Source organism: Antechinus flavipes, chromosome 5 (assembly GCF_016432865.1).
Source record: "Antechinus flavipes isolate AdamAnt ecotype Samford, QLD, Australia chromosome 5, AdamAnt_v2, whole genome shotgun sequence".
NCBI classification, from domain to species: domain Eukaryota; kingdom Metazoa; phylum Chordata; class Mammalia; order Dasyuromorphia; family Dasyuridae; genus Antechinus; species Antechinus flavipes.
In genome coordinates this window covers 288,211,073-288,236,444 of record NC_067402.1, presented here as the reverse complement: position 1 = coordinate 288,236,444, position 25,372 = coordinate 288,211,073, and the positions used below count along the sequence as shown (strand labels likewise).

General features: G+C 41.2%; 1 protein-coding gene across 6 annotated transcripts in view; it reads right to left on the bottom strand.

Annotated features, from left to right (window-relative positions):
* The window catches only part of TNRC6B (trinucleotide repeat containing adaptor 6B), a 220,184-nt gene that overhangs the window by 62,136 nt on the left and 132,676 nt on the right, over positions 1-25,372 (bottom strand). For all 6 annotated transcript variants that reach the window (XM_051962078.1, XM_051962079.1, XM_051962077.1 and 3 more), the window contains 3 exons: positions 19,817-19,904; positions 9,952-9,973; positions 1,979-2,320 (listed from right to left, as the gene is read on the bottom strand). In XM_051962078.1, the coding sequence (XP_051818038.1) occupies positions 1,979-2,320; positions 9,952-9,973; positions 19,817-19,904 (452 nt within the window). The remainder of the gene's footprint in view (positions 1-1,978; positions 2,321-9,951; positions 9,974-19,816; positions 19,905-25,372) is intronic.

Here is a 25,372-nt window from a genome sequence, read left to right as displayed (position 1 = left end):
TCCCCAGATTAGCTATTTTTATTCATCCAATTATTTTCTGAATTTTAATTTACAACCAAGTCTTATTAAATGATGGGAAAATTTTTACAAAAAAGCCACAATAAGAATGGGAGCACAGAAAGCACAACTAACATGTGAATACTGTGTTTTAAGATGCTAACTAACGATTTAACATATACTTTAACATATTTAACATGAATGGGACTACCTGCCATCTAGGGGAGGGGTGGAGGGAAGGAGGGAAAGTTTTGCAAGGATCAGTGCTGAAAAATTACCCATGCATGTCTTGTAAATAAAAAGCTATAATTAAAGGGGAAAAAAAGATAATAACTAATAGTTTATCTAAAAGTGGGGTTTCTTAGTTTGAACCCTCCTTTATTTCCAGGGCAGGAGGAATTCTTGCAGAAACTCTGTCCTTGCCCAATCCCCAAAGTTTTGCTAGGATCCTCTTTAAATATCTTAACATAAAAAATGTTGTATCTTTATATAGGGTGATGTGATAAGCAGGAGACAATGGAAGTATTTGGGATCCACAATACTGGTAGATGAATGAAGTCTAAATAAAGACTGGGAATTTCATCTCCATACAATAAAGTCTCTTCAAGACTTAAACAAAAAGCTTCATCTTCAGCTTTGTGGTGTAACAGTCTAGAAGAACACCAAGTAACTTCCAAGAATGGAGATGTCGGGCTCTACAAGACAGGGCACAGGGATGGATAAAAGCCAATGGCCGCTTCTTAATGGCCCTGCCACCAGGCTTTGTGCCCGGGTCCAGCTGCTTCCTAGTCACAGCCCAGGTGGGACACATCCACCTGAAATATAGGAAACAGGCCTGAGCTGCTGCTTGTTTGTCTTCGGTGTGTATTCTTTCATCATAAAAACCATCATGTAATCCTGAAATTTTATATGGATTGTACCATCACAGCATGTACTTTTGACTGATCCCTGAGTCAGAAAGCATAGCACCTTCTAACAACAACCTATCAACAAACCTTATCCAACTGCTTACAGTATCCCATGTACGTGCTGGGGGTAGAAGAATATACAGGAATTTGCATTTTATCAGGGGAAACCACATGTATATGTAAATTAAATATCAAATGGACACAAAGTACATTCAAGAGCATTTGAAGGGAAGGAAGGGGCAAGACAGACACTATTAGCAAGCAGCTGGGGAGAGGGGATTCAAGCACTTGATGATTACTTATGCTAAAATCTGCTATTCTGGAGACTTCTTTTTCTGCCTCGTTTCTGAAAACAACCTCCAAACAATTTTTTTTTTAAAGGCCATACTGATTATAAGCTTGTCTAGCACAGCGCTGGGCACATCCTGGGTACTTAAACACCTGATACCCTCTTGTCCAGCTTCTTCCAGATCTGTGATCAAGGAAGCATTGAGAACTATGAGAGGGGGATTTCTGGTATGGGCAAAATAAAGTTGAAAATACAGTAAAAATAATACAAGTGGGTGTTGAAAATCCTGTGTGGCTCACATATAAAGGCCCAGGAGGAGGGAAGAAGGCGGTATCTGGGGTAGACCCCAAAGTGAAGGACTGCCACTTCCCACTGCTTCTGGTTTATAAGCATCAAATTGTAGACTTACAAAAATTATAAGAACAAACTTTTACTGCATCTTTCTCCTGATCCAAGAACATACTCTGTGTAGCTCTTAAGAGCTATGGACAAAGAAAAGCGATGAGTCCCATCTGGGAAAGAGAGAAAGTCTGGGGCCGACAACAAGTCCCAAGTGCACCCGCAGCTTCTGGGCCTCTCTGGAGAGGTCTCAGACAAGTGACAAAGAGGACACCATGCTGGACTCACTCACTGTGCTGAAGAGCATTCTGGGGACACAGCTCTCTCTCACTCTGGTGACAGAGCAGATACAGCTAACTAGCACCCCGCTCCCCCACACAGCTTACGCTCTTTCTGGGAGGTTGCCCTTCTGGGCACTTTCCCGGCTGCCACGGCTGCTCCTTACCTGTTGCAGGCCCACTCTCACTTTGCAGCAGGGTTCCTGTCACTTGTGCGTTGTTGGGGTTTGCTCCAGGTGTGGTGGAGGGAGGAGGCCCGGCCCCACCCCCAAGGAGCATACAGGAGGGTGGAGGGGGCTGCCCGCGTTTTAGTAACACTTTGTGGTCCTGCTGGCAACGGAATCGCGGCGGCACCTCCCGAGGCATGTAGCGGGCGGCGCTTGGCGGTTGTCCGTTCGGCACTGCCACCCTTTTGGCATTGTTGCCACCATTGACTGGTGGCGATGGAGAGCTGCCAATTGGGCTGGCGGCCGTTGGTTGGCTTAAACTTGGTTTCGTCACTTCGGGCACTGAAAGTGGTAGGAAAATAAATCCATTAAATTAAATACATTTTTCTGTAACAGGTGCATATAAACTTACAGAAAAATCAATACAGACACTTCCTTTTCCTTTCAGAATATTCTAAAAGAATTCTGCATTTTTGTTTCCTATGGCATCTTCAGTATTCTATAAAATTTTTCCTAAAAAATAAATGATAATGATGTATTTTGCAACAACATGCATTGAATTTACTCTAACTAATCTATTCATTAATTAATATAGAATTCAATGAACTTCAACTTCAATAGAACCGCACTCGGTACTGGGGACATAAAGATGACAAAACACAAAATAATTGTCCATGTTTTCATGGAGCTCACATCTAATGAAGGAGTAAAGCATGTATGCAGAGAACTACAGCAAGTTAAAATGGGGTCAGGATAAGAGAAGAGAGGATCACACTTAGGGGTGAGGAACAGTCAGAAAAAGAAAAAGACAGCCTGTCCAAGCCATGGAGTGAAAGGGTTCTAAGCCAGCTTGCCTTGCAAGGAAAAGCCAAAAGTGTTTTAGAACTCTAGTGCTCTGATCTGAAAGTAGAAGGAACAGAAGCCCAGAATCCCCTGCAAAGATGTCTATCCGCGTACCAGTTATCAGAGGGGAATTTCTCCCTATGCAGAGATCCTCTGCTCAAACTGACCCCAAGAGAAGAAGTCAGTATTCACAACTGCTGGGAAGCCCTCGCTAAGAATGATGAGAGATGAAAGCAACCCTTCGGAGAGACTTGGGAAGATTTGCACGAACTGATGCCCTGGTTCCCCTCCCATTTCTCTCAGCAATAGAATAAAAACTCCATTAAGAGAGATGTCAGCACTCTGATCCACCAACACAGGGACTAACCAGAAAGCCCATCCCCGATCACCTGATAGAGAAAAGAAGAACTTATGATGCAAAACCAGACAAACATCTGTAGACGGGGTCAACGATGTTTTGTCTGACCATGCACATTTATTACAAGGGTTTTCTTTTTCTTTTTCAATTGGGGAGGGATAATAGGAGAAAGAGAAAACAAATGTTTTGTTAATTGGAAAAAAATTAATAAAAGAAATAAATGCACAAGTCTAAAACAAACTGAAGTACATAATAAATAAATTCTAAGGACACTAATATGGACCTCCGAGCCATACTAGGGCTCAGTGGAGGACCAAAGTAATAGACCACTAACTGCCAGGGGGATGATGGTGACTAGATGACAGGAAGAAGGCAGAAAACCTCAATCTTTATGGTGCTGTGTTTTTCACAGCAAGGAAAAGATTTCAATTGGGTTAGAGAGAGAACAAAGAGAGAAAACAGAAACCCCAACTCCCAAATAAATGAGGTGATAAGAAGAGTGACGATTCAGAAGAACTATGTAATGTATTTAAGGGCATGTTTTAAAAAAAAAAATCACTGCCATGCTGTTATCTTTAAAAGGTCATGGTGAACCAAAGAGATGCTCTGGATTAGAGATGAGCAAATTCTCTGATTTCTCAGCAGAAGGCAGTAGAAGAAAAGTAAATTCTTTATGTTGCAATTATCGTGGACATTGGAAGCTGAGTATTATATAATTTTTTAATGCAAAAAATACCCTAATTATAAATTAATTATTCATTAAAACAGGACTTATATTAATAAAAGAACAATTTAAATTATTTGACTTAATTCCTTTGAAAATGTAATTTCAGACTAGTCTTCCAGGTTAGTTCATATTTCTATAATGATTTTCTTTTTACTTCCAAGGAACTGCCTTGATTGTCCTTAAAAAAAAAAAAAAAAAAAAAAAACCTTAAGCATTGACATTTTTCTGAAAGACCATTTTCAATGATCTAATATTAACAAAAAACCAAATCTTTGGTTATGTTAAAATAACGCAATTAGGACTTTTGTTCATTTTAAATGATGAGCTTGTAGAATTCAGAAATACCTGGAAAAATTTCTATGAACTAATGCCAAGCAAAGTGAGCAGAACCAGGAGAATATCATTTAAGTACTATATTAAAAAGATGATCTTAATTAGAATTAAAGGGGAAATGGTGACCAAATTGAGTCAGGGTTGGTTCAAGAACAACCCCTATAAGATGAAATTAAATCAGTTTAAGAGGGCTCTCAGACATGTAGGTGAATGCTACAGATTAGTATCCCAGGACTTCAGTGAGACACTTATAATCTCTATAGAAAGCTGTAGACTGGACTCAGAAATTGCTTAAAGTTTTAAATGTGAAGGGAAGTGATGTAATCCAATGATATATCTCTGGAGGGGTTTAGAGCTGCTGAGGACCTTAAAAATCTTCCATACGTCCTCTCTCAATTCATAGACAAGTAAACTGATTTTAACTGAGGTCGCAGGTGACAAATTTAGAGACCTCCAGTATTATGCTAATTAGTGAGCTCTTCTTTCCTATGTTACATATTATTTTCTCTGTTAATCTTACTGAAGATATGGGTATGTATAGATTTTTTTTTCTCATATTCTCCATTTCCAATCTAAATCTAAATCTAAATCTAAATTAGAACTCCATGAAAACTCCTCAAAAAGATTCCAGTTGGGGCTGAGAATTTATCATCTGGACACCCAGCCACCTGTCCCTCCCTCTCCAGATCTGCCGGAAACTCTGGCCTTTGGTCAGGGGTTCACGTCCAGAGGACTTCCATTTCTGGTCTAGAATGTTCAGGTTCCTTCCTCCACAAGGATCACACACACAAGAAATGATTTCTCGTCACTACATTGGTTCCTTTTTCAGGAGGCTTCTCAGGAAAGCCAGTTTGCTTCTCCATTGTTCTTTATCAACCATGGCTCCTCTCATCGTTATCAGATATTCCTCTTGCCAGAAACTTTCGTTTTCAGAATCACAAAACTCGGCTGCCAATGATGTCGCCATGGCCCCCTCCAGTCCATCCCACACCTGAGAAAAGAAGGCCATTTATAACATCCGGTCCAGGTGGTCGTTCAGCCTTTATATGTAGACCCCCAGAGCAAAACCCCAGGTCTCCCCGAGGCATTCCTCTGCACGGGAAGTGGTCCTTGCTCTGACTAATTTCTCTCATGGCTTTCCAAGCTCCCTCTGGAGCCAAATAAAACACATTGAATCCCTCTTCCAGGAGACAGGCCAGAGGGTCCACTGCTGTTCTAGCGCCACACTCAAATCTTGGGACCAACAAGGCCCCGCCAGTCCCAGGCTCTTCTTCCACCTTCCAGTAGGCCCCCTCTGCCTCTCTGGAGTCTCTTTCCACAGGTTCCCTCTTGAACTTTTCTTTTGATCTTGGGTTGAAGGCAAGCAAAGCTTTCCTTAAGTCCTTGCAACTTTCTGATGGAAGATGAGCTTCTACTTCTTCCCCAGTGGCTGTCACCTGGCATGGCTAACGCACAATGCTGACTTTTGCTGTTTCTCAAGACAAACTACCTGGGGTCTCTTGGGAATAGGAAGAGATGGAACAGGCTGGAGGAGAGGACAGCAGAAAGTTTGTTGCTGGAAATTCTTGATTAAGTTCTTTTTCCACCATTATTTGAGTAAATAATCACCAGACTAGGTGAAGTAACATGGTTCTCTTGTGGGACAGACTAGAGGCAGTATCAATGCCTCTGCACAGATCCTGGTGATCCAGGAGCTGAAGCCAAGAACCTTGGGAAAAGACATGCTGCCAACAAGCCAGTGCCCTCCGCCATCACTGTGGGAAGCAGGCCCCGACTAAGACGCAGCCTGGGATGGCTCCTTCCTCCAGGGGCTGCAGCCACAGCCACACAAGATTCAGATAGAAGCCTTCTTCTCACCAGTGCTCCAACATCAGAAAATGAAATGATTTCATGATTGGAAATGACATTTAAGGCCTGACCACCTACTTGATCCTGTAACCTAAGGACCATGAGTCCTTTCCATCTGACTGGCAGCTGAAACCTTCTCTATGTGTGAGCTCTTTGAGAGCAGGGGCCATGTTACTGTTCTACACAGGAATAGTCCCAGTGCTCAGCACAGTATTCTGCACATGATAAGTACTTCAGTAATTCATTCATTCAAGCATTCATTTAATAATTAGCGGGGTCTCAAGAGCCAAAGGCAGCAATAACTTCCCTTGGCTGTTATCTACAGATCTCTTCCCTCCTCTATCATGATCAGATATTGGCCATTCTGTACTTGTATGACTGTCTCTGTCCATCTTTTGTTCCAATTACTGTTGACTCCTCCCTTATTCTGACTTCCTGCTATCTAATATCAAGTCCTGTCATTCTTTTCGTTTCAACTATCTCAGGGACTTTTCACTCCAAAGATCCAAAATCCAGGCTGTCATTACCTCAAGCCTAGATAACTACAAGTCTCCAGCCTATATCCTTATGGTCAGGCCGCCTTCCAAACATAAATTTACTTAATTTACTTAAAAATACTCTCCTCCTTAAAAAATATACTAGACGACCCTTTCATGGCCCACCCCTATATTACAATTCTCCAGTACAGACAAGTCAGTCTCTTCGTTGCTCGGTTCCACTGCTGACACAATTTTTCCTTATTCTTTACAACGCCCTGCATGAAGAAATTCTCCCTGTCTGCTTTTGGCCACCTAGGAAGTGAGAGGCCAGCCTATCCTTCCCATCACACAGCACTGGACCAGACGCAATGTCTCTGGTGTGTGATGTCCCGTGCGTGAACATCACCTTCCTAACTGCAGTAGGCTCTCTGAGGACAAGGACCATGGTTTTTATTGCTCTCGCACACAAGGTGTTCCCAATACACTTGCTGATACATCCTACATGGCTAAGTGAATCTGAAAGCATGTAGGCCATGTTCATAGGTTTACTGGGCGTGGAGCTAGAAGAAACCTTAGAGAGAACCCAATGAGACTTGAGAGCTTACACCCAGGATCTCAGATTAGGGCAGAGCTGGGACAAGAACCCGCTGCCTCAGTTGCCCAGGGTTCGCTCCTTCTATTCTGATCTACTGCCTCCAAGTCAGATATCCCTGCTGGCAAACGTGGTGTTTAGAGCTATCTAAGCAGGAAAAAAAAAGAACATTCAAGACAAGGAGGAAATGAACATTTTTAGGACTGAATAGCAGCCTAAGATGGGAAAGGAAGGCAGAATGGCTGGCTGAGGGAATAAACGAGATCTGAGAGGAAGCAGGGAGAGATGGGGCCTGAAGCAGAGGGAAGAGGGACTGATTGGCCTTTTCCCTCTGACCAGAAGGAAGAAAAACTGAGTGCTAAGTTATCAATGACTGGAGAATGCGGGCAGAAGGTGCTCGCAAGTCAGTCTTCTTCTTAGTGAAAAGACTTTTTAAAAGAGCTATTTCACCACTTTCCTGGGTCTCGGTTTTGCCATCCGAAAAATCATGACTTGAGAAGATAGCGCCCCATTCTCTGCTAGCTGGAGAATCCTAGGACCTGATGAAAAGCTAGACTTTGGTCTCAATTCTCAACCCAAATCAAAGTCCTGCCTATCTATGGCCTACAAGGGCTGACTTAGAAAAGCAGGTAAAAAACTGTCCTCTGCAAGTTGCTGACCCAGATTTGGATAAGGAGCAGCTTGGGATAATCTAATAGCAAAGGGCCCAGAAAGAAGAGAGAGTGAATACGGATTTTTCTGGCTAGCAGCAGGCAGACAAGAGAACTAGATGTTTAGATGGGCTGGAACTAAGGAGAGTCACCCATCTTTGTCTAAAATGATAATTAAGGAAGCAAGCCAGGGAAATCCCAGTCTATTTTTGGCTTCTGCATACCTAACATATTTCATAAAAATAAAGAAAAGACTATCACAAGCAGGGAGATTTCTGGTATCATCTTGGGTTATTTCCTTTCCTTTTCATTCCATGTTGGTATTGAATACTTGATTACTGAGTATCTTTTACATGTAAGACACTGTGCTAGGGGCTGGGAATACAAGGTGGAAAGAAGACCAAGCCCCTGCTTTCTAAGACCTATGGTACTTATGTCATTAAAATCTATGGCCGAATGGCTGTGTGGGCACCAACAACTAGGAATTTTCTCCCCTACTTGCTGCCTCAAGACCACTGCTCTACCTGCCCTGTCTCTTTCCCTACCTATCTATTCCCTGGTGCCACAATTGACATTGTGCCTGGCTAAAACCCCCCAGGGTCATGCTACCCGCAACCTCCCACTCATTCTTCCTCCAGTCTCACTGGCAGCTTCAGCAGCATGCTCAGCCTCGGTCCTATCTAATCCCAGAAGAAAGACTTCCTTTTCAAAAAAAAAAAAAAAAAAGGAGACAGCCCAAGATTCTGGGTTTTCCTTTGAAATGTGGGTAAATCTTAACCTTCATTCCTTAGAAAATTCAACTGCTCCCTCATATCATTACACATAGAAAGAGACAGAGAGAAAGAGAAACAGAAAGAGAGTAAGAGAGAGAAAGAAACAGAAAGAGAGAGAGAGAGAAAGAGAAAGAAATGGTAGAAAAAAAGAAAAATGGTGGAAAGAAAAGAAAGAAATAGTAGAAAGAGAGAGAAAGGAGAGGAGAGGAGAATGTATGTGTACATGTACATGTGTGTGTGGCAGGGTAAAGAAAAAGAAGGGGTCCAGAAGGAAGCCTCTGGATTAGGCAAGACACAAGAAGGTTTGCAAGGTCCTAAGAACAAAAATGAAGATGCAGTTCTAAATATAAGGGGAGCTCTTCAAAGAATTAGGGCCTAGCTCCTTTTATAATCTGATGAAAACCCATGGACAACTTTCATCTGAGACTTCTAATAACTTCAGAAGTTTGGAATTCTAAAAAACAAACAAACAAACAATTACTTTTATCATGTTTCACCCTTAAATCCTAAAAATCCCTTATTTATGTTATTAGTATTAAGGATGGTAGGAGAATAGGGGAGAAATAGAGGATCTTCTGTCCCTTGGGGGCAAACCAACTACTAGGGACCCCAGGAGAAAAGGCTGATCAGAAGCAAAGAAGCTCCTTTCTCAGGGACTGAACACAGGCCCAGAAGCCTTCTCTCCCTAGGGCTGGTAGAGGGTGGGAGTCCCTTGGATATCAGAGCTGTGAAAACCTCCCATTCATCTCTCTCTAAGACCCAGGAGCCTGTCAGGATGTACTGGAAAAAAAAATGGGAGCAGGGCTGACAGAATTACTCTCCCCTACTTGTCTTCACAGATCTTTCCTGCAAGAGGATTCAAAGACCAGCATATTTTAGATGACTTAAAGGATCCTGAATTTGGTTTAATTCAAGTATTCAATATATTACAACTTCAGGCAATAAATGCACATAACTTTCCCAATTTAAGCCTACTTTTCCCATCAAATTAAAATGTACTGCCTTTCTTTAAAAAGATGTATTTTTCTTTTAGACCAGACAAAAGTTTTTAATTCTAAAGGGGAAGCACTAAGTTATACAGACCTTCAACTCAAAGCCACTACCCAATTACTTGCAATAAAATATACTTTTTTTTTTTTTTTTTACTCTACAAAATACTTCCCTTCTTGAAAAATGTTTAACTATACATGTACATGTACTATTTTGCTGCCAATGCTAGGCTTGATTCCAAGTCAGCAAAAACCTAATTACTGTGCACAGAACTCTCCTTCCTTTTTCAAGAAAACTGGGAATTGACCTAGGAACATTAAGTAGGTGAAATAAACATTTTAAAGGGTTCTTCTGAATTAAACAAGTAAATATAGTCTTACCTTTGGTTTTTTGTTCCGTGACCTGCAAAATAAACAGAAGTTACAAAAAGAGTATTAACATGTTCTCCAATTCACTCCTATTAAAATAAAAAGAAGAATTAAGGAGTTTTATAAATGGATCCTTGTTACTGACAAGTCATAATTAGTTCAAGGGGGAACAGAATCTGCTTCTGCACTCTGATTCAATTCAACAAATGCAAAGACCAGGGCACTGTGCTGGCCAGGAGCTTTGCAAAGACAAAAGAGGGCATAAGGACTTATGGTAACCATGAGCAGACTGGGGGGTTCTACTCCCGGCAATACTGCAGGGAAAGAATCTAACCCAGGCAGAACAACGCTGCCGTGCCTACCCTATGTGCAAAGCTGTATTAGAGCCTGGAAATCGTTTTCCAGAGAAGATAGTCAAGCCTAATGATCTTTGATAGAGAAGATGAAACAAAGTGATTTCTATGATGGCTTTAGAATCTTTATAAAAACAGTGTCTCAGCTTGGCTAGTAGTAGATGCAAAATTTTGGTCACTATACCTCCTCCAAATATCATTAAGGTGCATAACATTGAGAGATTTAAAATTAACCACAGGAATTAAATTTTTTTTTTCTAAATAGGATTGATAAAACAAAATTTAAAAGTTATAAATCTTCAGTTGGAAAATATGAAGACTAACAATCAATATCATATATTGTTATGAACAATGAAGAACAAACTCAAACTCAGATATGGTTAACCAAATCTAAAAGATAACTTCTGATGCCTGAGGAGGATAAATTTAATAAAAATGGTACAGGAAGATAGTAAATATGGAGGTCATCAACCTTAAAAGTTATACAAGCTGAAAACAAATTGGTTTAAGAAGGATCTGGATAAAATCCCCAGTTTATAGTCCATAATCCATTATTAAATTAAAGGAAGCCAGGGGAAGTGTGTGGTCAATACCTCTTCCCCAAAATAACTTCCTGTATCAGTGTTTTTATGTATCATGAATGGTGGTTCCCAGTATTAGGAGCTGCAGAGAATGTCTACTGAAGAAAGCACAGTTCCTGGTAACCTATTTATTCAAAATAAGAATTAATCTACACCAAAACTGGCAGATAACTGCCACAGGCCAAGCTCTTCTCCTTCACAGTCTGAGCTTCCCATCAGTCTCCCTGCTGTCCCGTCAACATGCCAGTCTCAACAAAGCCTCTTACTCCCCACTCCCCCTTAACCTTTTGGGATCTCTACCTTCCAGGTACAGGCCAAGCCCCCCCCCCTTTTTATTTAGCAATTAGAACACAGCCTGTCCCTCAATAAAAGGTAAGCTCTTTGAGGACAGCCTGATGCTGGAGTTCTGGAGTCCCAGCTTCCATCACACCTCTAAGGCTTATCATCTGAGTGCTTGTGACCAAAATATTTCCCTCCTGCTCTCCGAGGACACGTCAAAGCCCTGGCTTCATGATTTTGGCGTCCCTAGGACCCACCACAGAAGCGCCCGGCACATGGGAAAAACACAAACAACATGAGCTTGCTGAATGAGTCTTTTAAGTCCCAATACACTGCCTCACATGAAGGATGTTTCCCACAGGAATAAGCTGCCAGGGCTAGAGACTCACTGTGGCCAGCGGTATTTGATACGCTACCAAAACCATGAAAAAAACTGGAGGTCACAAAAGCTTCGTGTCCCCAAGCTTTGGTGTTTTGGGGTGTGAGTTAAAAAAGTAGGGGTGCAGCATCAGGTACCAGGATCCAGCCCTGCTGCATCATCTATGTGCCTCCCAGGGTTGAGGCCCCCCAAAATGAAAAGGGCAGCGCTCATTAAAGGAGTGAAACTCTTCCCTCTCCTCTTCTGGGCGTTCACACCCCACACTACAATCTAAACAGAAGCTGCTCTTTGGGATCTATTACAGCTCTCCCCACCATTTTATAATTTAAAGATGACAACGAGTATTGGAAGGACTATCCTGGTCATCCCGGTAAACCTTTTCTCCCTTAAAACTCCTTTGCAGGGTGGGAGGAGGGAGCAAAAAATGTCACCTCCTTTGGGATTCTACCATCCAGTCACAATTAAGTGCAAACAGCAGAGATTTCCCATAGGGGAAGGGAAAACATGAGAAGGAAGGCGGCCAGCTCTGACAGCCCAGGGCAGCCCATCCCAAAGACCAAAACTTGCTATCGGGACCCACTTTCACTCTGTGTGATGGCCCCCAACGCCCACCTCACCCTGAGTCGCAGGCCGTGCCGTGCAACTTTCAGACAGGGAAACAGGGCCACCAAAGAGGAGAGGGCTTTGTTTAAAGGCAGTCAGCAAGTGTCACCAGGGACAAGTCACTTTGTCAGAGAAGGGGAAAATCCCTCAATGAAAAACACTGAGCCCTGAAAACATGCAGGAGGGTGAAAGTGTGGCTGGGTCACAGGCATCAGCTTTACTGATTCAGAAACCTTATGGAGGCCGCTCCTAGCCCCGCCCCACAGCACTGAAGCGGCGGCAATTTCAGGAAGAGCTTCCATCTTGTGCTTCGGCACATCGGGGGCAGCGCGCCCCATTCTGGGTGGTGCTGAGTGTCCTCAGGAGGGATTGGGGGGCTCTGCTCCCTGCATGTCCCCAGGAGGTCGGGCCTTCTTTCCTCAGCCCCATTATCTCTCAGGAGCCCCAGCACAGGCCGCTTCCCCCAATCACTGCTATGTTACTGACTTCCCTCCAATAGCTCTCTAGATCCTCACCAAGTCCCCCCCCAAGTCAAACCCAAGTTTACAAATGATAAATTCTTCCCCCTCCAAAAAACCCAAACCCCAAACCTGTTGTATAGTCTAGTTCTTACAGGGCAGCGCTCCCACAAACGTACAAGTGGTTACTCTGGATCCGACCACCTAATGCTGGCTACTACGGCTTTCCTTTCACAAGGTGTGAAGTACAAAATGTGACATGAAGCCGGGCAGGTGTCATGGCAGAGCCCATGTGCACACTCGCAGAGGAGGGGCCCCTGCAGTGCGGGGCGGTCTGACCCGAGCAGAAGAGGGTTGCCCGGGCCTCGGAGGGGCCACAGGCACAAGCTGCCAACAGCAGCCCCGGGGGAAGAAGGCACCTAGAGGAAGCCAAGGACGGATGCCAAAGGCCAGAGAAACAGGGAGGTAAGGCAGCAGCAAGTTCTGAGGCCGCACAGTCTCCCTCAGGCAGGCCCTCACTCAGGGCTCCTTGCTGTCATTTTGGATAGACCGCTAACATGATGCTTGATTTGGTTTCCAGCTCACTGCAGATGAAAGGGAAGGAAGGAGTGGGCAAACAGAAGGAAGAGGAGAAAGAAAAATTCAAGCGTATGCAAGAGCTCAAAAAAGAGGCATCTTTCTGGGGACCTGGCCCCTGCTCTAAGAGGGGCTTAAAAGAGACACACTTCAGACTGTCCAAAAAGAACAGGAGGCTAAGTCGTGTGGAGGCTGGGAAAGCGCGCAATGAGTTTTATTTTGACCAAATGAGTTTCTCTGTGCAGAACAGAACAAAAAGGAGGCCTGCCTGTGTAACCGCCATCCTGCCCACACTGAGTCTAGCTTGCTTCTCACATCACAAGTTAACCCAGATTTGTCAGACTGTTTTCAAAGCTAGTCTGTTTGTCTGCATTTCCTACCAAGCTTCCTTTCACTCTCTTATACACATTAAAAAATGCTTTTAAAATGTTTTTTTAAGATAACTTTTCTTGGTGTTTTATTTTAGGAACCCTCCCACAAGCTCCATTCTTCCTTCCACAACCCCCATTCCTCCCCTGTAATTAAGAAAATTAAGACTCTTGTATCAAACAGACCATCAAGAAAATTTGTTGTTCCATTGTTTTTCAGTTGTGCCTGATACTTCATGATCCTGTATGAGGTTTTTTTGGCAAGGATACTGGAGTAGATTGCCATTTCCTTCTCCAGCTTATTTTACAAAAAAGGAAACTAAGGCAAATGGTACATAAAGTGAACTTGCCCAGGATCACACAGCTAGGAAGTGTCTGAGGTCATATTTAAACTCAGGCCTTTCTGAATCCAGGCCCAGTGTTGTCTCCACCGCACCATCTAGAAAAGAAAACTTCCATTTTGTCAATGTCCCAAAAAATCTCACGTCCCATCCAGCATCTTGAATTCATCCGCTCTCCAGTTCTCTGGAATCTCTGATGGTCAACGCAGGGGAAAGAATTAAGGGGTTCTTAGGGATTTTCTTTTTTCATTTCACCCCATTAATGTATAGGCTAAATAAATTAACCGGTTCTATTTTCTTTATTCCACACATCAGTTCAAACAAGTCTGTCCCAGTTTCTCCGGCACCAACTTCTTTTATCTTTCCTTGTAACCCTTAACACGGGCTCTGTCATCATCACACTATCCTATCAATTACACAACAACTAGCCAATCACAAAGACTTCTGAAGCCGCCAAACTGCTTGGTATACCAGTGATCTTTTGCAAAATGTGACTCAAGAGGATTCCACTCTATTCATGTACTATAACTTATTCAGCGACTTCCTGAAGCATAATTTCCAGTTGTCATCACAAAAATCAATGCCACAAATATTTTTGCATATGAGGACCTTTCCTTTTTCTCTGATCATGTTGAGTTTCAACTCAGCAACAGCAAAAGAACACACATGAATAAGTCACTTTTGAGGTTGTTTCAAACTGCTTTCTAGAAAAGCTCCATTGTCAGGCCACTGATTTGCTCATTTCTCTCACAGTCTTTCCAACAATTATAATTTTCCTTTTTTTGGTCATCTTTGTCAATATCTTTAGTCACAAATGATTTGGAACATTTTTTCCCTATATCATTAGTAACTTGAATTTCTTCTTTTAATTTTTGACCATTTGAATTTCTTCTTTTAATTTTTGACCATTTGTCTTTTGGGGCCTGGCTCTTATTTTCATCTATATGAAACAGAAATATCTTAGATTTAACATCGATAGAGAAATTTTCTGTAGTTCACCTCACTCTCAATGAACTGTTTTGCTTTAATTTGAATTAAATTTATTTTGCTTGTGTAAAATCTTTTTAACTTTATATTTGGTTATGAACTCCTCCTTCTTCTTCATAGATTGTGATAACTTCTTTTTTGTTCTAATTTATTTATGATTCATACTGAGTCATGTAATCATTTGGAATTTACCTCGGTATATGCAGTGAAATGTTTGTCCATACTTAAAACTGCTGCTAGGTTGGCTTCTAGTTTTTTTTGCAGCATTTTTGTCACATCATGAGACCTTGTCAAAGTAGCTTGGATCTTTGGATTTATCAAACATAATGCTACCATGTATGCTTGCTTCTGCAGATTGTGTGCCTTTCCTACAAGTGAGAATACTGCATAACTGAATGATTTCTCTAATCTCTTCCCAGTACTGAATAGTTTTACTGATTAAGCCTTTAAAGTATTCTTCCCCACACCTTTCTTCATTATTTCTCTGAAGACTTTTAACATTTTATTCCTCCAGATTAATGTTGTTATTTTCCCTATCACATAATTCTTTGGTAGCCTAAGTGGTACATCACAAATGAGTAAATAAACCGAGGATGAATTGGGATTTTTATTATATTGCCATGACTCAACCATTAGCAATTATTCTCTCCACCTTTCTAAGTCTAATTTTACTTAAAGAATGCTTTGTAGTTATAGCTGTATAAATTCTGTTAGGTATATGGTGGTAGTCTCCCATACGTTTTATCCATTCTGCAGTTATTCTCAATCTCTCTGTTTCTTTCATTCTCTCTTTGTCTGCTAGGCTGTGTTGGTAATAGACAGAAAGGTTAATTATCTGTGTGGATTTATTTTATATTGTGCTACAGTGCAGAAGGTACTGATTATTTCAATTAGTTCTTAGTTGACTCTCTCGAGTTTCTTTAAGTATATACCAGCTAAAAGTACTTTTGCTTGCTTATGCTCATGAGAAATTTCCTTTTCTCATCCTATTCAATAGCTAACACATCTGTAGCATTCTACTAAATAGTGGCCATAACAAGTTTCTTCCTAGTTTAGGTATCAAAATCATACTGATTGGATTATTTCTTTTCCTAATTTTTGCGAACAGTTTATGTAATACTGATATTAACTGTTCTTTCTTTCAGTGTTTGATAGAATTTGATTGTACATCCAGATGGTTTTATATTTTTCTCTATGGGAGTTAGGACTCACTTATTTTTTTCTGAGATGTTATAAACTCGACTTCTTTTTCTGTTCACCTGAGATTGAAGTTCATGGCGTACTAGACCTGCTCCAACTAAGCCATCCCTTGGTCTCATTTCTTTAAGTTCTGCTTTCACCTTTATCCTCTAGAACAGGTACCCTCTGTCCCATTCCCGCGTAACAGGTTGTTTAAAAATATGTTGATATGTAGCCCTCATGGATCCTTGTATCCTGTTTCAGTTTGAGCCTGACCTCATGGCTTCCAAGTCTATCTGGGAAGATATCACTTCATGGTACTTTAGGTTATTTCTGCCTCTTTCTAGTCTTTTCTTTTAACAAGTTTACTAAAATGAGCTCATTTGTGTCATTACTTCTGCTCCGATATTTTAGTTACCTTTAACCTTTAAAGTAATCTTTAGTTACCTGTCTTGTATTTTTCTTGTTTGGGGTATTTGTAAGTTGAATAATCTGCTTGCAATTTCTTCTTTCTCTTTCTCTGTCCCTCTCTCCCTCCCTTTCTTGTATGAAAGAGTGATTCAGATACTTCTCTTTCATAGAATGTATATCGTTTTCATTAATAATTAGGCTGAGTTTTGTAAGGTCTATCAAGTTGGGTAGCATTTTGATCTCTTTTACCTTTTCTATTCCTTTCTTATCCACACATAAATATTGTTATTCAAGTTTCCTTTCCTTTCCAAAGAATTGCTTGTTTGTCACTGTAGTGATGAAATGTAACCACTCTGAACCTTGGAATCTAAAAGCAAGAGTGTGTGTTTTTGTGCCTGCCGTGGTCTGTGGCTTTTCTGGAGAGAGGCTTGGTTTTCTGTCTACAGAAGTGGTGGGCATGTCTGTTCTATTACTTCTGTCATCGAGGCCTCCTATCCATTCCTCTGGGACCTCTGAGACCTTCCAGTTCTGAGGCCTCAAAATTATGTTTTGCTCAGAGGCCACAGTTTCTCTCCATGTTGCTTTTGATTCCTCTTCTGGACCATCCTTTACTTCTCTGGATCCCGGGGTCCCCAGTCTACTCTCACTTCTTAGAGGAGACTGGCTCTCACGGATTCAAGCTTTTCTATTTTTCTAAGTATTTCTGCTGTCACTTCTCTAAATTCCATTGAACTATTCTGCAATATCTTGCAGCACTGGTAGGAATCTTAAAGGACTCTGGGTTTCATCACGTGTTGAGTTCAGTTCCCTTTGTCTTACAATATTTATTTAGACGTACTTGCAATTAATTATTTGTATATTTTCAACATCTTCACTTATCAGCTTGTGCTACAGGTTTTATTTTTAAGCTGAATTTTCTTCCTCCTGTAATGTTCGGTGGTTTGAGTGTTTAGTCTCTCTACTCTCCTGTGCCCACTTTCTGACCCCTTCTTCTTAGATGGTAGGTTTGCCTGTAGGACTGAATCTCAAAGTCTGCCCCTTCTACTGGCTCTTACTGGAAACTGCTTTTCTTAAGACCCAGCACAGCCCAAAAACTGGAGCCCTGCCCCAGTCCCCTTAGCTGTTTAATTCTCTGGCTGACTTCTCTACTGCTTCTTGTAGGCCTGAGCAGAGTTTCTGGCACTACTTTGGGGATGCCCAACTGAGAGGGCACCGTGGGTCGAATCCTTGTCCCCTTCCTTCCAAAACAGTCTCTTCCTCCCATACTTCTCTCTTCTCTGCAGGTGGCTAGGCAGAATTGGGGTCTGGCACTCAACCTTGGAACAAGAGATTGGTAGAACGAGGGCAGGGGCAGAAAATGCTGAGTGGGTGGGTCAGGAACTGTGTCTGAGCATGAAGGGAAGGATACTGAGTGAAGGCCCAGCCTTAATTATTTTCCACTGTTTCACAGAGCTGTTACCTTGTTGGATTTCCTGGTTTCTCGGCCTATTAAAAACAGCTATAACCATTCTACCTCTGACACACAATTCTCCATAATTCTGGGTAGGGGGCTTTAGAGAAAATGTCTCATACTTCTCATTCTACCCTCTTGATCTTCATAATAAATTTTAATAAAATTTCTCCTCAAAAAGGTTCAAATAAAGTCCTGGAACTTAAGTTTAGCTAAAACAGAACATTCTTCACTTAGGATGGGTGGATGTAAAGTAATGTAGCATATTTCATTTATCCATATGTTATAGCTTACCTCAGATGAATTTTGCCCCTAAGCCTTTTGGAAAGATTACTAAGAGTTTTGGTCAATCAAGTTAATGTTCCCCTAACCCAAGGACTTTCAGGACAATTAGCTTCCATTAGATATTCTCTTCAAAGTTGTCCCCTGCTGCTGCCAAAATTCTTCAGGTGGATAATAATAAAGGAACAAAATATTCTTCTTCCAAAGATGAAACCTGTCCCAAATCAACCTTGCTTCTTCAGAACATTTCTAAAGCAGGGGAAGAAACAGTCAAGGAAGAAACAGAAGCATACCAGCAGAAGAAAGGTGACTTGGAATGAGTTCTAGACTGCCAGAGATGGCAGATGCTCATGAGAAAATAGAAACTTTTTCTCCTTTAATAGGACTTTCAAACAATTTCTTCACAACCACCATGTGGCAGCAGGAGAAATCATTTTGTGGTGGTTGTTCAGTCACGTCCTACTCTTTGTGGCCACTTTTGGGGGTTTTCTTGGGCAAAGACACTGGAGTGGTTGGCTATTTCCTTCTTCATCTTAGAGATGAGGAAACTGAGACAAAGGGTGAAGTGACTTGCCTAGGATCAACAGTTATTGTCATATTTGAACTCGGATCCCCTTGATGTTGGACCCGCTACTCTATCACCAGGCTGGCTGTCCAGTTGAAATATCACTATTCCCCAAATGGAAACCACCCAAGGAGGTTAATCATTATTATAATGAAAACTACAAGTTTTTATAAAATTTTACAAAGGTGCCTTATGTATATGACGACCTCATTAACCCCAAGGAGTCAGGAAAGTCCAGGGAAGCTTACCACATCTTACCATAAATCACACAAACGGCTAAAAAGTCCTTCAGCCAGATCCAAGCCCCAGCCAACAGCTCCTTCCCCAGAGCATCTCTTTGGAGACAGATATACTCTTGTTTCTAATGCTGCTCCTATTTCCTCACTCAGATTTCGGTCTACATTCACCGTCACATCCAAGACAGCAGCCTTCCCTACAGGGCACAGCTGAGGATGTAGAAGATCCCAATTGACCTCCCGCCAAGGTTGAGTCACTGACATAAGAAAAGGAATTCAAGTGCATACGAGGGATAGCCATTGCCTCCAAACAGCATCAGAATAGACTCAGGACAGTATTTAATGCCTTATGGGTTTCAAAAAGGGGGGTAGAGTATAAAATGTTTTTTGAATAACAAATGTTCTAACAATCTATTTGGGGAAACATTTTAACTTGTTTCTTTTAATATGTTAACTGAATTTTGGGAACTAAGATATCTTATAACTACTTAATGACAAACAAAAACCTTTCCTTAAGAAAAGTAAAGCCTCAGAAATGTTAATGCCAAATGCAGAAGAAAAAACTGTCTAATGCTAATTGATTCCATAAACAAAAACATCATTAGAAGGGATAATTAGTTTGATTCCTCCCCCGCCTGCCACTGAATTTGAATCTCAAGTGGCTACTCAAGTTAAACTATATGCGGTTTCACAACTTCATGGAAGGGATTTTTAAGTCACATAGTAATGTTACCACTGAAGACTAATACTGATGCAAGAAGCCCCCTATTCCATGTAGCTTTACATAGAACTCCTGTGAAAAGGTAAAAATTTAACTTGTTAGACTTACCTTCTGAGCAGCTTCTTTCTTCTTTTTATCCTCTTTCTTCCTTTTCTTGTCTTCCATTAACTGTTCTTCCCTTTCTTGCTCCTTCTCTCTGTCAAAATAAAACAATATTTCACATGAGCAATCCCCAAAGACACGTCTGTGACAACTATGAGCATTACAGAACCACAAGAAAGAAATTCATATTAATTAAGCATGGTAATAGTCATTATTACCATCTTTATAGGTGTATTTCTGAAGTGTATATCATATGTTCAAGAAAATCAATGCATACCAATCAAAACTTTTAGCTATTTGTCCTTAAATTAAGACCAAGTTTTTAGGTTTTTAAAGAAGGAAAAAAACTTCAAAAAATCCTCACCCTAAATGTCTTACTTTAGGGATAAAGAAACTAAGATCAATGAAAGTGAAAGTTATGCACAACATCACACAGGCACTAAATAATTGAACAGGAACTCAACCTGTGGCTACTGGACTCTGTATCAGGTCCATGCTCTCATCTAAATATAACTCACTCATAAAGAGTATATGATAATGTCTTAAATAGATTCTTATTGACTTTTTGTTTTGCTTAGATTTCACCCTGCATATCACACTCCACTAACAAAGAAATTAAAAAAAAAAAGAAAAAGAGAGGAAAAAAATAATTTCGTAAAGCCAATATACTGAGGGGTGAAGAAGCAGACACTGTATGCAATATTCCATATTCATGGACCCCCATTTTTGCAAAGGAGAAAGGAGAGGAAATGTCTTCTCCTTATCTCTTCTTTAGGCTGGGCTTTCTTTATACTTTTTCAACACTCAGATTTTACTGGTCATTTTTTTTATAATCCTGAATTCTTTCTAATTACATTGTCACAGTCATTGTATATAGTGTGTTCCCAGATTTGTTTACATCATATACCAAGTCTTGACATCGTTTTGTTGTTCGTTACTTACAAAATATAAGTAATTTTTAGCTCATTAACATACTATGATTCATTTGGCTATTTTTCAATCAATGAACTTCTGCTCCTCCCCCCCTCTCCCCCCCCCCCCCCCCCCCGAGTTCTTGGCTACCATCAAAAAGTACTGCTGTAAATATCCCAGGATATAGGAGTTTCTGTCTCTGCTTCCTCCTTGAAGGAGTAGTGCAATCTCTGGATATGGATGCTGTATTCAATTCATCTGTGTAATTCCAGAATCATCATAAAAAATTCACAGCTCCACCAACAGTGCATGAGGGTGCTTTGTCTCCATACAACTTAAGAGATATTCTGAACTGCCTTTCTCTTATTACTAATTTTGAGGTGGATCCTTTCATATGGTTTTTAAGAGTTTGTGATTCTTCTTTTGACAACAGTCTGTTCTTCGGATCATGTATCTACTGGGGAATGGCTTTGAAAAAATAGCTTTTAAAAGAGCAGTTTGATAAGACAATCACCAGTATGATGTGTAAAGAAAACAAATATGGAATCTAAAATATATCCTGATGGTGCTGAGAATTTCTGTGTGGGATTAACATTTGGAACTGAAAGTGGCCAGAGAAATTACTGAGTTCAAATCACCTCTTTCTACTCAAGAGGAAACTCAAGAGGAGCCACAGCAAGGAGAAAGAACATGTCACAGAGGCAGCACATCCAGGCTCAAATGCAGTTCTCTCAAACCTAAATCAGGTTTCTTTCCACAATGTCACACTGCTATTGATTTGGATGAAAAATGAATCAGTGTCCACGACAGTATTTTTCAGGCTTATGAATGAGCAACACTAAGAGATGGTTGACAGGTACATTCATAAGAGAATTACTGAGTTGGAGGGGACTTCAGAGATCATCCAGTTCTCTTTCCTCCCTTTTCCACAGGAGGAAGCGGGCAAGTTTCATGGCTTGCTCCAAGTAACTTAGGGGTCAAGCTTGGTCAAAACTTCAAAATTCTGGTTTACTAACCATTTCATCAACTTTTCACACTCCCCTGTGTCATCCAAAGGCGTAGCATCATAGAGACCCTCTACCACCAGAAATCAGCTTCAGAGGCCCCCTCTTCTAATCCTTATATGATGAATCCTCTACTGGCCATTTAGCCACTTGCTCAAAGACCTTCTTACCCAATTCCTGCTGGAAATATTCTGAGAATATTTTTCCTCCTATTAAACCCAAGTCTCCTTCCTTAAAACGTCTTCACATCCTAGTAATTTTATGTAATAGGGCCAAGTTCACAAGCCAATGTTTCTGCTGAGTTTTCTACATTGGTGAGCCAACTCTCAATTACTTCAGTGGATCTTCCTGGGCACACTCTGGAGACATTTCACACTACTGAAAGATTATCAGCCAAACAAGCTGATTTATGAAATCATACGGGTGAAAGCACAAGTAGCTGCTTAAATATGTATTTTTTACAATTAAAGTGCTGTATTTTTCTCCTAGTTATATGAAAATGAAACACTTTCCATTGAGTTCTTCACAGCCTGATGATAATCATGAAAGCCAACATGGACATTTTTCTATCTTTCCTAAGAAACTAAAATGTTCCTTATATATTAAAATTATGAACATTCATCACACACTACTAACATCAGCAGCTAGTTAGTTAGTTATGCCTTTCAGGTTAGTCTGTTTATTTGTCCAAGGGACATTGGTCATCTCATCAACGTGCGTTCTAAAATTTTGAAGCCAGAGCACAATTCAATGATCCAGATATGATAGGGACAGGACAGATTACGGTGAGATTATTATTGGAAACATTCTTGACTTTTCCCAAAATTTCACCCCACCTAGGTCATCTTATCTGGGTGGAGTTATTGTCCCATTCAACTAGAAAAGTTCATAAAGAATTTAGTCTAAGGTGAATTCTGGAAAAATAACCTAATCAAGTCACAGTTCTTAGCTCCTCATAAGAATAGCTCTACCTATCATTATGTCACTCTCATTAACCAATAAGAATGGATCAGAAGCAATTGCCACCCTCAGGGACACCCACTCTTCCAAGGGCATGCAATTATTGAGTGGACTCCAGAAAGTCTTTGGCATTCCAAATTGTCAATGATCCCTTTTATTAATTATATGCTAGCTATATAAATAAAATGATAAATTACGCAGAATCTACATCTCTCAAACTTTTTATACTTCACAAAATACATTCTTTGTCATGGGCATCCTGTGTCTTTACTTCAGAGAAAGACTAAATTAGATTTTTAAAAAGTCTGTCTTTTAATAAAATATCCTAGAATTCTTCCAGGAACCAAAGTCAAGTTTACTGTTGTGCAGACTTGGAGGAAGCTTCCGGGAGATGGAGACAGACTCCTTCATTTTAGAAAGGGGACACTGAGGTTCACAGAGCCATCACTTTCCCTCTTTAGAAACTGTTGCCTTTCTTCCCCTTTCGAATCTGAAAGATCACCAGGTGCTGAGACAAAGCATCAGGTGCAGATTCCCTGCACATTTCATCTGACACACACAAGCCCGTCAAAGGTTGCAGCCTCAGCTGAGGGATGCTGGCCTTGGCTTCCCCATCCATAAGGGAGTTACATGGTACAATTGAGTCTCTGAGATTCTTTATCCTACACAAAGAAAGCAAATGAAACTTCCCCATCAACAAATCCTCAGCTCTATATTTCCTGCATATGCTATAGGATTCATCAGAATGAAATCTTGTGGGTACATGGGGAGCTTCTGGGTAGCACGATAGGTTGAACACTGAGCCTAGTGTCAGGAAGGCCCGAGTTCAAATTCATCTTCTGACACTTGACCCTGACTGCTTCACAAAAAAACAGAGTAAAATGTCCATGTGCTACATGGCAGTATAATGGATGTGGTGCTAGGACTAGACTTGGAGTCAGTGAAACCCGAGTTCCGAGTTCCAAGCTAGCTTTGACACTTACTAGCACACGACCAAGGGCATGTTACTTTTTGTCTCCTCATCTGTAAAATGGCTACAACCATCATCTCCTAGGTCTCAGAACTGCCGTGAAAGTCAAATGAATCACACAGACACCGGACATTAGTTTTAGAAGTGATTTGAAAACTATAAAGTACCCTACAGATGTTACTTATCACATATATTATGTTATTATATATACATTTTAAATTACACATATACATATTATACATATGCATATATAAGATAGTCCAAGTGCTTTAGATTCTGTTTAAAACTTCAGTAACTTATGAAAATGGACTCACTCAAGGAAAGGTAGGCAGCCTGCTCCACCTCAGGCCTACCATGTTAGGGTCCTTTCCTCTGGCTGAGAGGCCAGGTCCCATTACCCCCCTTCTCCTCACTGTTGCTATTTACTCCAGTATCTTGGTGAAACTGCTTTTAAAAGCGAAGCACAAATCAATGTGCTGCTGTTACAATTGGCAAATATTTCCTGTTTCAATATTTTGTAAACTTTAAGAGCATTAAGACTTCAGAGAACACATTCTTACACAACAGTCCCTTTTCCATTCAAACATTCTTCTTGGTAATAAAGAAAGAAGCCCCTTAATTCATGTGCCTTCCAAAAGATTTATTTCCAGGAGACAAGTGTGCCTCCTCTCTCCTGCCCAGGCCTTCCCAGATGTCTGGATTTGTTTTTGTTGGTTTTCCTATAATCTAAACCATTAATGTGGCTGGAGAAGTAAATGACTTTTTTCTTCAGTAGTAAGCCTGGATTCTCAAAGACTACGCGGGCAACAGCTAGAAGATGCTAAAGGACCCCAAACGAGGGCTGACTTTCATGGGCAGATGATCAAACTGGAGGAAGGGCTTACCGATCTCCAAAACCCTTAAGCTCTGCCCTCTGTCTCTGTCTGTCTCTGTGTATCCCATGGGGGGGCATCCACACCAATTAAACGAGATTTCTCTAAAAGGGTGACAGTGTGTCCAGATGTAAAACCTCTCACTTATCCATCACCATTAGGGCCCATGCAGCTTTTCTTTCCTCACCAGGAGCACAAGTTTTGTGACTCCCATTTCCCAGAGGAGGGAAACTGAGGCTATAAAAGAACATAGAAGCAGCCGAGTTGTGAACAGAGCCAAGTCACCCTGAGTCCACGAGGCCCGGATGCCTCTTGTCAGAAGGACATGGCTCAACATTGGAAAGGAAAATCATTAGTGTCTGAGGGCGGCTACACGGGGAGCCCTAAGCCCAACCCCAGCACTGGCACGGGAGACAGCCAATAAATGTCTCCTCCCTCCTTCTCCCGCATTTTCCTCTATCCTGCCCTTGACCTCCACAATAGCACAGGCTTAGAGATGTCTATTAAGTGGGTAAGTCCATTTATTAGATGCCCATCATGGGTCAAGAACTGGACACAAATACGAAGATATAAAACAATCCTAAATTCTGAACAAGGAGAGAAGTGGGATCTTTCGTGCATAGAGACTACAGAGAGAAGACACACAGGAAGAAAGCTAGAGGAAGGCTTCCTGGAGAAGACCCAGGGGTTTTACCTGCAGATGGAGGAGGAAGGCCTTCTGGAGGCAGATCAGGAGAGACTTCTGAAGGCGGAGCTAAAATCTGAAGGAAGTAGGAAGTGGAGGGAAGGAGGCGGAGCCTCCCATGGAAGGGGAACAACAGCTCCTTTCCACACAGGTGGGGGG